Source organism: Quercus robur, chromosome 1 (genome assembly GCF_932294415.1).
Source record: "Quercus robur chromosome 1, dhQueRobu3.1, whole genome shotgun sequence".
NCBI lineage: Eukaryota > Viridiplantae > Streptophyta > Magnoliopsida > Fagales > Fagaceae > Quercus > Quercus robur.
This window is the reverse complement of record NC_065534.1, coordinates 6713242-6725707: the sequence shown is the minus strand read 5'-3', so window position 1 is coordinate 6725707 and position 12466 is coordinate 6713242. Positions and strand designations below refer to the sequence as shown.

The 12466-nt window shown below is 33.5% G+C and overlaps 2 protein-coding genes across 4 annotated transcripts in view; both read left to right on the top strand.

Moving 5' to 3' along the window:
- The window catches only part of LOC126718242 (G2/mitotic-specific cyclin S13-7-like), a 71005-nt gene extending 67219 nt beyond the window's left edge, over positions 1-3786 (top strand). For 2 of the 3 annotated variants that reach the window (XM_050420368.1, XM_050420362.1), the window contains one exon: positions 3653-3786. In XM_050420368.1, the coding sequence (XP_050276325.1) occupies positions 3653-3699 (47 nt within the window). In that variant the 3' untranslated portion in view covers positions 3700-3786. Of the gene's footprint in view, positions 1-534; positions 665-1461; positions 1589-1717; positions 1773-1928; positions 2172-2250; positions 2377-2462; positions 2712-2873; positions 3036-3257; positions 3440-3557 lie in introns of those variants that run through there. The other variant, XM_050420354.1, reaches the window with a different exon arrangement.
- A 2622-nt stretch (positions 3787-6408) lies between these two features.
- LOC126718262 (G2/mitotic-specific cyclin S13-7-like) lies at positions 6409-9695 on the top strand. The gene is made up of 9 exons (XM_050420378.1): positions 6409-6564; positions 7506-7620; positions 7712-7766; positions 7864-8094; positions 8187-8309; positions 8390-8638; positions 8747-8908; positions 9002-9183; positions 9401-9695. The coding sequence occupies exons 1-9, from the start codon at positions 6528-6530 to the stop codon at positions 9543-9545; spliced, it is 1299 nt and encodes a 432-aa protein (XP_050276335.1). The 5' UTR covers positions 6409-6527; the 3' UTR covers positions 9546-9695.
- Positions 9696-12466: the final 2771 nt, after the last annotated feature.

Below are 12466 nucleotides of genomic sequence, written 5' to 3'. Positions count from 1 at the left end.
GTGATTGTCATTTTACTTTTGGTTCTTAATAAAATTGTTGTTTAACTAAAAACATAACCAATTAAAAGTGTGCATAATACTATTTATCCTCTATATTAACACTTTTACTTACCTTTTTTTTGCTTAAAAAACAAAAAGAAAAAAAAAAATCTATTGCACAATTCCTGTTACACACAAAGTTGTGTGTAAAATTTTTTTAAATTGAAATCATCAAACAATTTCACAATTTCAATTTAAAAAATTATTACACAACTTTGTGTACAACATCTCCTGTGCACTGCACTAGTCATTTCCCTTATCTTAAACCATGAATTAACTTACCATATTTACTTCTTCTTCTTTTTTCCCTTCAATTACCATATTTGCTATAATATATATATATATTTTTTTTTAAATGTACCTTGTGAGTAACTACTATTTCAGCCGTACGATCTTGGCTGATCCAAGGGTCAGAATTTGAAAACAGAAGTCGACCGTTGCAGCCATTGCTTCAAAAGCCCTTTTCCCATAGGCTTCTCCTCAGAAAAGAAACAAAGCACAAACAGAGACAGAGAGAGAAAGAGAAGCAAAACCCAGATAGATTTCTGAGAGATAAAAAAGAAAAAAAGAAAAAAAAAAGAATTAGCGATGGAAGCCCGAGCAGTTGTTCCTGCACAACCAAGAGGTCCGTCACTGCTTCGAATCTCATATTCTTTTCCCTTTTTTTCTTTTTGAAGAATTATTATTGATTTTTTTCTTTGATATCCCATGTGGGTTGTGGTTGATCGTGTATAAATTCATGTAGATGCGTTTACTTTTGGATTTTTTGGTATTAGTTTTTGGGTTTAGAAAAACTTGGTTTAGTTCTGATTGATGTGTTCATTGACAACTCTTTCAAATATTGGGTATTGATTTTTGAGTTTCTCTGTTTATTAACCTTCTTTATTTTTAATTTTTGGTGATTCTTTGTATAAACAAATCAGGGTTTTTTTTTTTTTTTTGGTGGACCTGTGGTATATATTGAAGTCTATCATTATAATTGTAACTGGGATTTCTTTTTCCTAGATTTTCATATCTCATATTAGTAATCTCTTCAAAGATTCTGTTATGGTCAAATGAAAGGCTAGGGACTGAATCTAAATATGGGTTTTCCACATCTTTAAATCTTTTTACTACTAGGGTTTTTAGGTTCTTTTTGTGTGTGTGTGTTTGTTTGTATTCTTTTTCCCTAATACTTATATGATACTAATATTCCTTTGTGTTTTCGGTACTTGATTGATGGGGGTGCGGTCTTTCTTGATTCATATAGTTTTTATTCATTGGACTTTGATCTCATAGTGGTTTCTGAGTCTTTTTCAATGGTTTGCTTCGGTTTTAACATATCCTATTTCTATGGCTTTTTGGCTTTCTGGGCCTTAAAAAAAATCTTATTTCTTTTGAATGGATATTATTGAAATTGAAGATTTCTTGTTTTTGTTTTAGGGGCAGTTAAGGTAAAGAATGAACCTGCACAAGGAAGGAACCGGAGAGCTCTTGGAGACATTGGTAATTATGGGGTTCAAGCTTTGGATGGAAAGCCCAAAGCCCAGATTTCTCGTCCCATGACAAGGTTTACTATACTCTCTCTCTCTCTCTCTTTATGAAGTACCTATTGTCTGAAATGTTAAAGCTATTAGTAAATAGTGAATCTAATCATTTAACATTGAGTGCTAATTGCTGACTGAATTTTGTCTTGCAGGAGCTTCCGTGCACAACTGTTAGCAAAAGAACAAGGGACAGTAGAGATAAACAAGGTAGAGAACTGTAGTAGTGTAGTGTTTAATAATTTTCTTTACCTCTTTGTCTATGAAATAATACTACTATTGGGAATTATACAAATGACCAATTCAATGCAATGAACTTTTCTGATATGACTAATTCACAATGCAATGAACTTTATTGATATGCAGAACCCAGTTGTGCCAGCTTTAGATAATAGAGTAGCCATTAACAGAAGGCGTGTTACTGTAAAGAAGGTTGCAGAAGCTCAAAAGAGGGTAGATGACAAGCCGAATTCTGGTGAATCCAAGACTGCAACCACGACAACTTCTGAAGGAGAAAAAATTGAAAGTGTTAGTGGAAGAAGGTCCAGAGAAGGGTCCTCAAGGAAGGAAGTGAAGACTCTCACATCGATCCTCACTGCTCGAAGCAAGGTGTGTGTTTTTTGAACATTCTTTAAAAGATTCTTCTTTGATTTCTTGGTTGTGCATTAAATTTGGCTTCTTTCTGCAGGCTGCTTGTGGTGTTACTGTCAAGCCAAAGCCACATATTGTGAACATTGATGCTGCAGATGTCAATGATGAATTAGCAGTAGTTGAATACATTGATGATATTTATCAGTTCTACAAGCTAGAAGAAGTATTTTTCACTCTAATCTCTGCGTCCCCATCTTAATTATTTTTCTTTCTTTATCTTTCTCTAATGAATGGTAATTTGTGATGCAGGGAGAGAGTCGTGTTCACGATTATATGGACTCACAGCCTGAAATTAATGCAAGGATGAGATCAATTCTGATAGACTGGTTAACTGAAGTTCATAGAAAATTTGAATTGATGCCTGAAACCCTCTACCTTACCATAAATATAGTTGATAGATATCTTTCTCGGACATTTGTTTCAAGGAGAGAACTTCAGTTAGTTGGCATTTCCTCAATGCTTATAGCCTGCAAGTACGAAGAAATATGGGCTCCACAGGTAGTGTTCTCTCTCGCTTGTTATCACTGTCGAAAATTTGTTTATGTTATTTTCTTGTTGCTGATGCTGACCCCAATTAATTGGAATGAAGGCTTCGTTCAATCTGATTTTGCTTTGCTTTAAATCTGATTTTGGACCTGATGTGGGGTATGGAATGTGCAGGTTAATGACTTTATCTGCCTGTCAGACTATGCTTATACAGGAGAGCAGATACTTGTCATGGAGAAAGCAATTTTGGGGAAGTTGGAGTGGTACTTAACAGTTCCTACGCCATATGTTTTTCTCGTTCGATTTATCAAAGCTTCTGTTTCACCAGATAAAGAGGTACTATGTTTATTGTATTTTACAAACAAAACCACTTTCCACTTCTTTTGAAAAGAGTAAGCATAAATTAATTGCCTTCTTTCCTGTTTTTTTTTTTTTACCTGGCCTGGTTATGTAGATTTTACAAACAAAACCACTTTCCACTTCTTTTGAAAAGAGTAAGCATAAATTAATTGCCTTCTTTCCTGTTTTTTTTTTTTTTTACCTGGCCTGGTTATGTAGATGGAGAATATGGTATTCTTTCTAGCTGAGATTGGTCTCATGCATTATCCAACGATAATTTTGTATTGTCCATCCATGATCGCGGCTGCAGCTGTCTATGCTGCCCGATGTACCCTTGCTAAGAGCCCCTTTTGGAGTGAAACCTTAAAGCATCATACAGGCTACTCTGAAGAACAGTTAATGTAATGTCTTTTTGTTCCACAATGTCCTCCTGATTTCTTGTTTGGTGAGCTTCACTTGATGTACTAATTTATTCTGCCAAAAAAAGGTACTAATTTGAGTCGGATTTCTTTGTCACAGGAATTGTGCTAAGCTACTGGTTTACTGTCACGTGGCTGCTGCTGCAGAGAGCAAGCTGAGGGTGATTTACTGTAAATTCTCAAATCCCGACCGAGGTTCTGTTGCTCTTTTCACTCCAGCGAAATGCTTTCAGGCCACATGATCATGAAGAAATGATCAGAATCTTATTCTATACTCCATACATATAATAATAGTGCTGAACTGGATATCAGAATCTTCTGATTTGGTTGATATTTTTGAATATATAGACGAGCAATGTATTCAGTAACAAAAATCATTTTCATACATTTTCATACAAAAATCATTCAGTAACAAAAATCATTTTCATACATTTTTATACTTCAAAATGAATAGAAAACTTTGATTGGTAGATGACAATGTTGGTTGAATCTGTCCAAATTTGCTTTCCAATTCAAAACAGGAACCAAAATTTTCATTAAAATAGTGGGCTGCAAACAACTTGAAGATTTTTAGTCCATTTTCTCTTTACTAACAAGTTTCTCAAAAAAAAAAAAAAACGAGTTTTTACAGGATTTTTAAATTTGCAATGAATGTTGTGTCTTGTCTGCTCTCAATAGTATTGCTATTTGAGAAAGACAGATTGCCCAATTATGCTTCTTTTGAGGTAATTCCATTTTGCCATCATTGATTGAGTTTTTAACTTTTTATTAATTACAGATGGTTTGACCGGGGTGGCTCATTCAACCATTAGGCAATTTAGTGAATTCCATTTTATGTTTATTTTCTTTATTTGGACTTTGAATTTGCAGAGTTGGAATGAGTCCCTGACATGAAAACATCCCGGGTTTCTTGAGTATTCCTTTTTTTTTTGGTAAACTTCTTGAGTATTCCTTTACTCATGAGAAGTCAAATTTTTTAGTATTCCTTTCCCATATCAAACCTCAGATCATGTTTCATGGTCCATAATATGCAAAACATTTTTCTTAAGGGCAAAATTTGCAAAATAACATTTATTTTACTTATAATGATTTAAACTGACCCCTAGACTTTTTACTAAAATTGTGGTTAACACAATTTTAAAGAATATATTAATTCTAAAATAACTTCAAAACAACACCAATTAAAATAATTAAAATTAAATAGAGATTATTTTGTAATTTTTGCCATTTCTTAAGCGAGCATGGGAAGATGGTTTACTTTGTGGGATATGTGGGAGTTCCTGCCGGCAAGATGGTTTTACTTTGTGAACCTAAAAGAAATGATGAATTAGGATGGCTTGAGGATAGGATAATTGGCAAATTAATGCTTAAATAGCCAAATAATTTAAGTTTTTGGGTTGTAATGGAAAAGTTTTATTATAATACTACAAATACAAACTAATTTACAACATTTTTACATAAATGTTGGTAAACATAAATGTGATATCCGTGATGGATCCATATTAGAATTAATAAAAATTTGTCACATCAATAGTTTGTAAAAATATTATAAAATAGTTTGTAGTTGTATCATTATTCAAAATTTTATATATATAAGGAGGCTTGCCTTCATGTTAGAGGTGGAAGCAATATTCCCAGAATATCTAATAAATTTCCATTGATGAGAGGGAACTCAACTTAAACTACCCCTAGTTGGATTCTAATGGTTTTTTATACCGACCCTACAATAGTTTGATGCTAATTTGAAGCAACCAAAATAGGCTTAGTGCATATAGGAAGAGAGAGTTTGGCAATATGATACGAGACATCAACCTTCTTTAGCCCCCAAGGGCCAGCACAATCGTGATTCATGTACTTGTCAGAATCTTCCTTTCCCTATTCCTTTGGGCCAAAAGGCCCAAAACTTTAATTAAATAAATAAAATACTAACATTCCTTTTAGGGAAGTGTTTCTCAAAGTAACACTTTTTTTTTTTTTTAGGGTCCAAAGTAACACTTCTTAATTGACATTTTTTAGTGTTTTCAATGAATACGTTTAGGGTTCAAAACTACCTCCTATATTGTAATCATTGAATTTCTTTTGTTTAAATAAAAGTGTTAAATAGAGTATCAATTCTTTTGGAGATACTTAAGTGATAGATTTAATGAACTTCAAAAACATGTTGTAAACCTAGAGGTTCTGAATTCTATCCACCATACTATTTGTCCATTTGTCTGTAATCTGAGATTTCTCACACACACACATATATATACTCTCATTTGTTTTAACTATCTACTAGCATAAATTTAATAGTAGAATGCTCATATGAATCTTTATTTTTGCATATGAAATGTTAATTTTTCTTTTTATTTATATCTGTACTTTATTTTTATATATCACATACTTAATTCAATAATACTATATTTAACAAATTTTAGTTTTTTTTTAATATTAACAAAATTAGTTAGGAATATAACAAACTGTCTTGTATAAATAAATAAATAAATAAATAAAGAAAAGAAAAACCAGCTGTCCAACAATTGCATTTTTTTTTTCTAATTATCCAACAATTTATCTGATAATAGAATTAATGAACCATTAATCCTAACCTTGTCAAAGTTGATGCTTGGAACCATACTAATGCAATATAATATAAAATATACGTGGTAATGTGTGATATTTTTGTGTGTTTTATTTTATTTTTATTTTTTAATTAAAACATAAAAGACTTTCTTTTTTTAAGAAAAAGATAGAAAGAATGTTTTTTTAAATACTTTTTTGGATAGAAGTGTTACTTGAGGGTTTTTTTTTTTTTTTTTTTTTTTTTTTAATGCGGTAATTAGTTCTTTATAATATACACACTCTCTTTTTCATCCGTACGATCAATGTCCATTAAAATCAAACGGTCATAATTCAAATTAAAGAAAAGAGAATATGACCGTTAGGGGTAAATTACATCGATTCGATAGCTTCCTTATATGCCCTTGAGAAAGCAAACCACACACATAAAGAGCAAAAGAGAGAGAGAGGTTAACGGGTCTGAAAGCAAAACCCAGAAAATAATTTCAGAGAAAATCACAAAGAATCGGCAATGGAAGCAAGAGCAGTTCTTCCACCACAACCCAGAGGTTTGTCACACTACTTTTTAAGTTTTAACTTGATCTGCGTTTTTTTATTTTTTATTATTTTTTTGTTTCTATTTGATTGTGGATTTTATTGGTTGATGGTGTATGGATTCATATAGGCTTTGATTTCATTTTACTATCTTTATTGTAAATTTTGTGGATTTGCAAATGGGTTTAGTTCTTTTTAGTTTCTTTTATTAATTATTGCTATGATAATCTCATGTGGGTTTTCTTGATTGACTGTTTGTAAATTTATATTCATATAAATCTGGTTGCTTTTGTTACTTTTTATTGTATAGTTTGTGTTCTTTTGCAACTGGGTTTGTTCTGATTATTGTATACAACATTACTTTTTTCAAGATTGGGCTTTGCATATTATCAAAAAAAAAAAAAAAAAAAAAAAAAAAAAAAAAAAAAAAAAAAACCTTGTTTCTTTTTTTTTTTTTTTTTTTTTTTTTTTTTTTTTTTTGTGGGTGTTATTTGTTTCTTCAAACAGATGGGTTAGGGTGCTTCATAGACATTTGGAGGCTTGGATCCATTGATTTTCATTTGGAGGCTTTGTGGTTTTCCTTAATTTTTAATTGATGGATTGTGGCTCCTTGTAATCCAACCCTTTCTATTGGTTTTGATCAAGTGGGCAGGGAAGTTCATGTAGATATGATTGTTACATTCTTTCTTCATATTATTGAAATCTGGATGTATTGGGTTTCTGTGATTGTTATGATTATCCTATTATTTTTTTCTATGATTTATGTGTGACAGCCTAGATTGATTGGTTGGGGCCTCTCTATACTGAAAATTTTCATGATTTTTGATCTCAGTGTCTTTATGACATTTTAGTTTACTTATTGGCTCAGGCTGCCTTGGGGCCTTTTGTTTCTTCTAGTTTAATTTTCTTTCATTCCATGTTAATGAATCTCCAAAATTTCTTGTTTTATTTTTAGGGGAAGGTAAGGTAAAGAATGACCAAGGACAACGAAGGAATCGGCGAGTTCTAGGAGACATTGGCAATCAAGAGGTGGTTCGTATTGCAGAAGCAAAACACCGCCCCATTACGAGGTTAACTCCTCTCTCTCTCTCTCTCTCTCTCTCTCTCTGTGTGTGTGTGCGCGTGTGCATGTCTCATTGAATGAGTTTTTTGACCTTGCAGGAGCTATCATGCACAACTGTTGGCTAATGCACAAGCTGAAGCAGAGAAGAAGAAGGTAGTAAACTTTGTCAACTGCTTATATTCCTATTAAAAAAAAAAACTTAGAATTGAAACTATACCAACTCAATCCATTAAATAATGTATTACTGCAGAACCCGATTGTAGCAGTTGTGGATGATAAAGTAGCAGTTAACAGAAAGCATGGTACTAAGAAGTTAGCAGAAGCTCAAAAGAAGGCAATTGATAAGCCTGAACCCGAGACTATAGTCGTGATTAGTTCTGAAGGGGAAAAGGTTAAATCTGTCAGTGGAAGAAAGTCAAGGGAACGGTCCTCAAGGAAGGAAATCAAGACGCTTACTGCGATCCTCACTGCTCGAAGCAAGGTGATCGGTCGTCTTCTTCTGCCACATGTTTTTGAGAGATTTTTACTCCTTTTTTGTATTTCATTGTGTTTACTGAATTAGATTTCCCCCAGGTTGCTTGTGGAGTCACAGATAAGCAAGATCAGATTGTGAACATTGATATGGGAGATGAAAATGATGATTTGGCAGTAGCTGAATATGTTGATGACATCTACAAGTTTTACAAGCTCACAGAAGTACTTTCTAGTCTCATCAAATCATTATTTCTAATTTAAATTTCCTCTCTCTATTGCTATAATGGAAATTTTTGATGCAGGATGAGAGCCGAGTACACGATTACATGAATTCACAGCCAGACATCAATGTGAAGATGAGGTCTATTCTCATAGACTGGTTGATTGACGTTCATAGAAGATTCGAACTCACGCCTGAAACACTCTACCTTACCATTAATATAGTTGACCGGTACCTTTCCAAGAAGATTGTATCAAGGAGAGAACTTCAATTAGTGGGCATGAGCTCAATGCTCTTAGCCTGTAAATATGAAGAAAGTTACTGTCTACAGGTATCTAGCAATCTTATCTCACAATTATGTTAAGCTGAAATTTTTCATGCCTTCCTGCTCATTAAATTTTAAAACTTTATTCTGATATGGAGTTTTGGAAATTTACAGGTTGATGACCTGGTTTGCATATCAGACTATGCTTACCCCGATACTCAGATACTTGTCATGGAGAAAGCAATTTTGGAAAAGTTGGAGTGGTATTTGACAGTTCCCACACCTTACGTCTTTCTGGTTCGATATATCAAAGCTTCTGTTGCACCTGATCTGGAGGTATTCTATTTTGCTTTTGATTTTCACAATTTTTTTTTTTTTCACTGAGTAGCAGAGACTTGACGGGTCTTTTTCTTTTCGTGGCTGATGTAGATGGAGAATATGGTGTTTTTTCTAGCTGAACTGGGTCTTATGCATTATCCAACAACCATTTTGTATTGCCCTTCAATGATTGCTGCTGCAGCCGTTTTTGCCGCACACTGCACTCTCAACAAGACCCCTTTTTGGAGTGAAACTCTGAAGCACTACTCAGGCTACTCTGAAGAGCAGATAATGTATGCTCTCTTTTCTTTGTAATTCTCACCTGCAGGCCTGCTGTATATGTGCTTTTGGTATTTGCAGCTTATGGCATTATGTATGCCTGTATGGGAATAAATCATTGCTGAATCATATGCAGCCTGTATAAACTTTGTTTTAGAGTGCCATTTCGGGCCAAAAAAAGGGGAGGAAAGAACAAATAAAGTACTAATTTCTTGTATGTGATTTTTACAGGGACTGTGCCAAGCTATTGGTTGAGTTTCATTCAGCTGCTGCAGAAAGTAAGCTTAAGGTGGTATACGGGAAATACTCATGTTCAGACAGGGGTGCTGTTGCTCTTGTCCCTCCACCCAAAAGTCTTCTGGCCAGATCCACGTGAAGATATTATCTCATGTCTTGGTTGGTTTTTGTAGCCTAATCACCCTGTAGTGTTGTAATTAATTGGATTTCTACTAAATGATCTCAAATTCTTTTATTGTGTTGGATACTTTTTGGAGTCTTTCTTGATTAATGTACATAGTTTCTGTCATTCTTTTGAATGTATTGATTGTGGTTCACAGATTTCATAGCTGAAATCACCATTGATCACAAACAAGTTTCTCTGTCAACTATAAGCTGTTGCCATGAAAAAAAAAAATGTTTTCTGGTCATATTGTATCTGTTGGCTTTTGAGTTTTGATTGAGATTAGTATAGTTTAGTGGTTGTTTATAATCCCTCATCGTTGAAGGCAACGGTCAGTCTGTTCATCTTCGAAATCATCACCCAGGAAACAGGCATCAGAATTCAGAAGAAAACTCATGATAGCTATAGCTGTGTTCTTCAATAGAGTTATAGAACTATAAAACTTCAAATTCTTGTTCTTCAAGAACTTTGATCATTTTCTTTCCTCACGTTCACAAACGGAAGGAAAATGTGAACAGTACATAGTTGTTACATACTACATAGTTGTTCATGCCAATCTGCGTACTTTGAGTACTAAATTGGCCAAGGCTTTGTAAGGCACCTATTAGCCTATATTAGTTCAGGGTTTTACTAAATCCTTTTTGTTTTTTACTCTATTTTTAATTTTTTTCAATTTTTTTTTTAATTAAAAAAGCCACTACGAGCCTCACCATCAAATGTAAACACTTGCAAGCATATATAGTACGGTATGCAAGTCCCTCCCAAGTCCTGGGGCATATAATACCCCTTTTTTACAAAATTATAAGACAGTCTCATTAGTTATGAGTACATCACCCGTATATGCAAGGGTAGGTTTTTTATCTCGCAAGCTCCATTGTGCGCTGTTTACAAGATTACGGGGCTTGTCCCCTTTACAAGGCCATGGGGCGTTTCACTAGTTATGATTGTATCATAGTACATAACACAATCTATCCATATATGCGAGGATTTAGAATCTTATTCTAGCTGCCCTCTTTGTAAGGAGGAAGAGGAATCTATTGTACATTTCTTCTTACGCTGCCCGATAACAAAAATAGTATGGTCTCTTTCCGAATGGCCCAATGAATATCAGTCAATGGGTTTCCCCTCTTTTGAATACCTCAAAAATGCTTAAACTCACTCCATTGGATGCCCACAATCTGCTCCTCATGTTGCAAGCAGCTTCGAATGCAGGCTTCTCCTCCATCGTGTTAGAAGAGGATGCTCTCAATGTTCTAAACCAGATAAGTTGCTCTATCATCCTACCCCATTGGTCTATAGCTCTGATCATAGATGATTTGTTTCTAGCTTTACAGTCTTTTTTTTCTTTTTGGAGTGCAGCTCGTGTTTTGAGACCGGTAGACTCTTGCCTATGAGTTTGCTAGCTGGGATTTCTTGTAATCAGGTGGGAAGTATCCCCCATCTCCTCCATCCCTTCTTCTTTTTTGGAATTGGGTGAAGGAGATGGGGGAAGCATCCCTCCCTACTTTTGTTTGAATGAAATTGAGTACCTCTTTTACAAGTTGATGGGACTCAAATATGGGAGGTACAATGAATTTGTACGTGCATTCAGGCATATTATAAAACATTCCTTTTATAAGTATAGGGATGAATCCTACTTTTCATGTATGAATGAATCTTACCTAAAATCATGGATATCAATTTTCATTTTACTACTTAGCGGATTAATGCATTTTTATGTTTAGAGGGAGGGTGGAAAGTGAGAGTGGAGTTGATTTCATACAGTACTGACTGGTATTGCTAGAATTTACTGCACCAGCAAGTAAACCGGTATAAAAACATAATAATTTCGTGCCGGTTAAAATACCGGCCATATTGGGACCATTTTGGTAGTACTGGAGTAGGGCTATGCCTTTGTAGGTTCGAATCCTAGACACTTCTGCTATTTTTTGCTTTGTTTTGTTTGTGTGCAAATTTAGTGCAATATTGGCATCAATGCTTTCCTTTTTTTTTTTTTTTTTTTTTTTTAATTTGTAAAAATAAATAGACCGTCCTAGTACTTGATTTTTTGAGAGTAAAGTACCATACAATCGAAAAAAGAAAGGAAAAAAAAAAAAAAAGATAAGGATAAATCACTACATAATCTACACTTTAAATACTAATTACTATCTCAAATATTTATAATCCACATAATAATATAAAATTTATAAAAAAAAAAAAAAAAAAAAATTTACCCTATACTTGATTTCTTGAAAGTAAACTATTATACAAAAAAAGAAAAAATAAAAAGATAAAGATAAACCACTTGACAGTCCACAATCTAACTACTAATTACTATTTTAAATATTTATAATCCACTTACTAATATAAAATTTACCAAAAAAAAAAAGTGAAAAAAAAAATTACCTAATACTTGATTTCTAGAAAGTAAAGTACCATACTATTCACATGAGTGCTATGGGGAGTTTAGGTACAGCAGTACAGGAAAGACTATATATTTCTTTTTGCATAAAACTTGTTATACACATGCTATTACACTTTTTTTTTTTAATATTGAAATTGTGAGTTGAAGACGTGATTTAATCATGTATCACGATTTCAGTTCAAAAAAAAGGTGTATAACAATGTGTAACAAACACTGCCTTTCTTTTTTGGTGCCAAATTGTAGTCAGTGAAAATTTTATTGATTCTCTCTTAAAAACTGATGGACTCATTCCCGAAAAGCAAACTGCTTGTAATTAGCTTGGGCTCCGCTTATTCTTGCTTATCAATCAGATAAGCCATTATGAGCCGTGAACGCCCAAAAAAGCCAAGGTTGAGTGCCAAATAGTGTTTATGTAACAAACGCTGCCCTTTCTTTTTTGGTGTCAAATTGTAGGCACGCAAATTTTATCAATTCTCTCTTAAAAATACATAAT

Bases quoted from the DNA above. Each gene is read 5' to 3' on its own strand.
- LOC126718262 (XM_050420378.1), top strand. From the start codon at position 6,528: ATGGAAGCAAGAGCAGTTCTTCCACCACAACCCAGAG. The intron at 8,639-8,746 runs GTATCTAGCAAT...GGAAATTTACAG, and splicing joins AAGAAAGTTACTGTCTACAG to GTTGATGACCTGGTTTGCAT. The intron at 8,909-9,001 runs GTATTCTATTTT...TGGCTGATGTAG, and splicing joins CTGTTGCACCTGATCTGGAG to ATGGAGAATATGGTGTTTTT.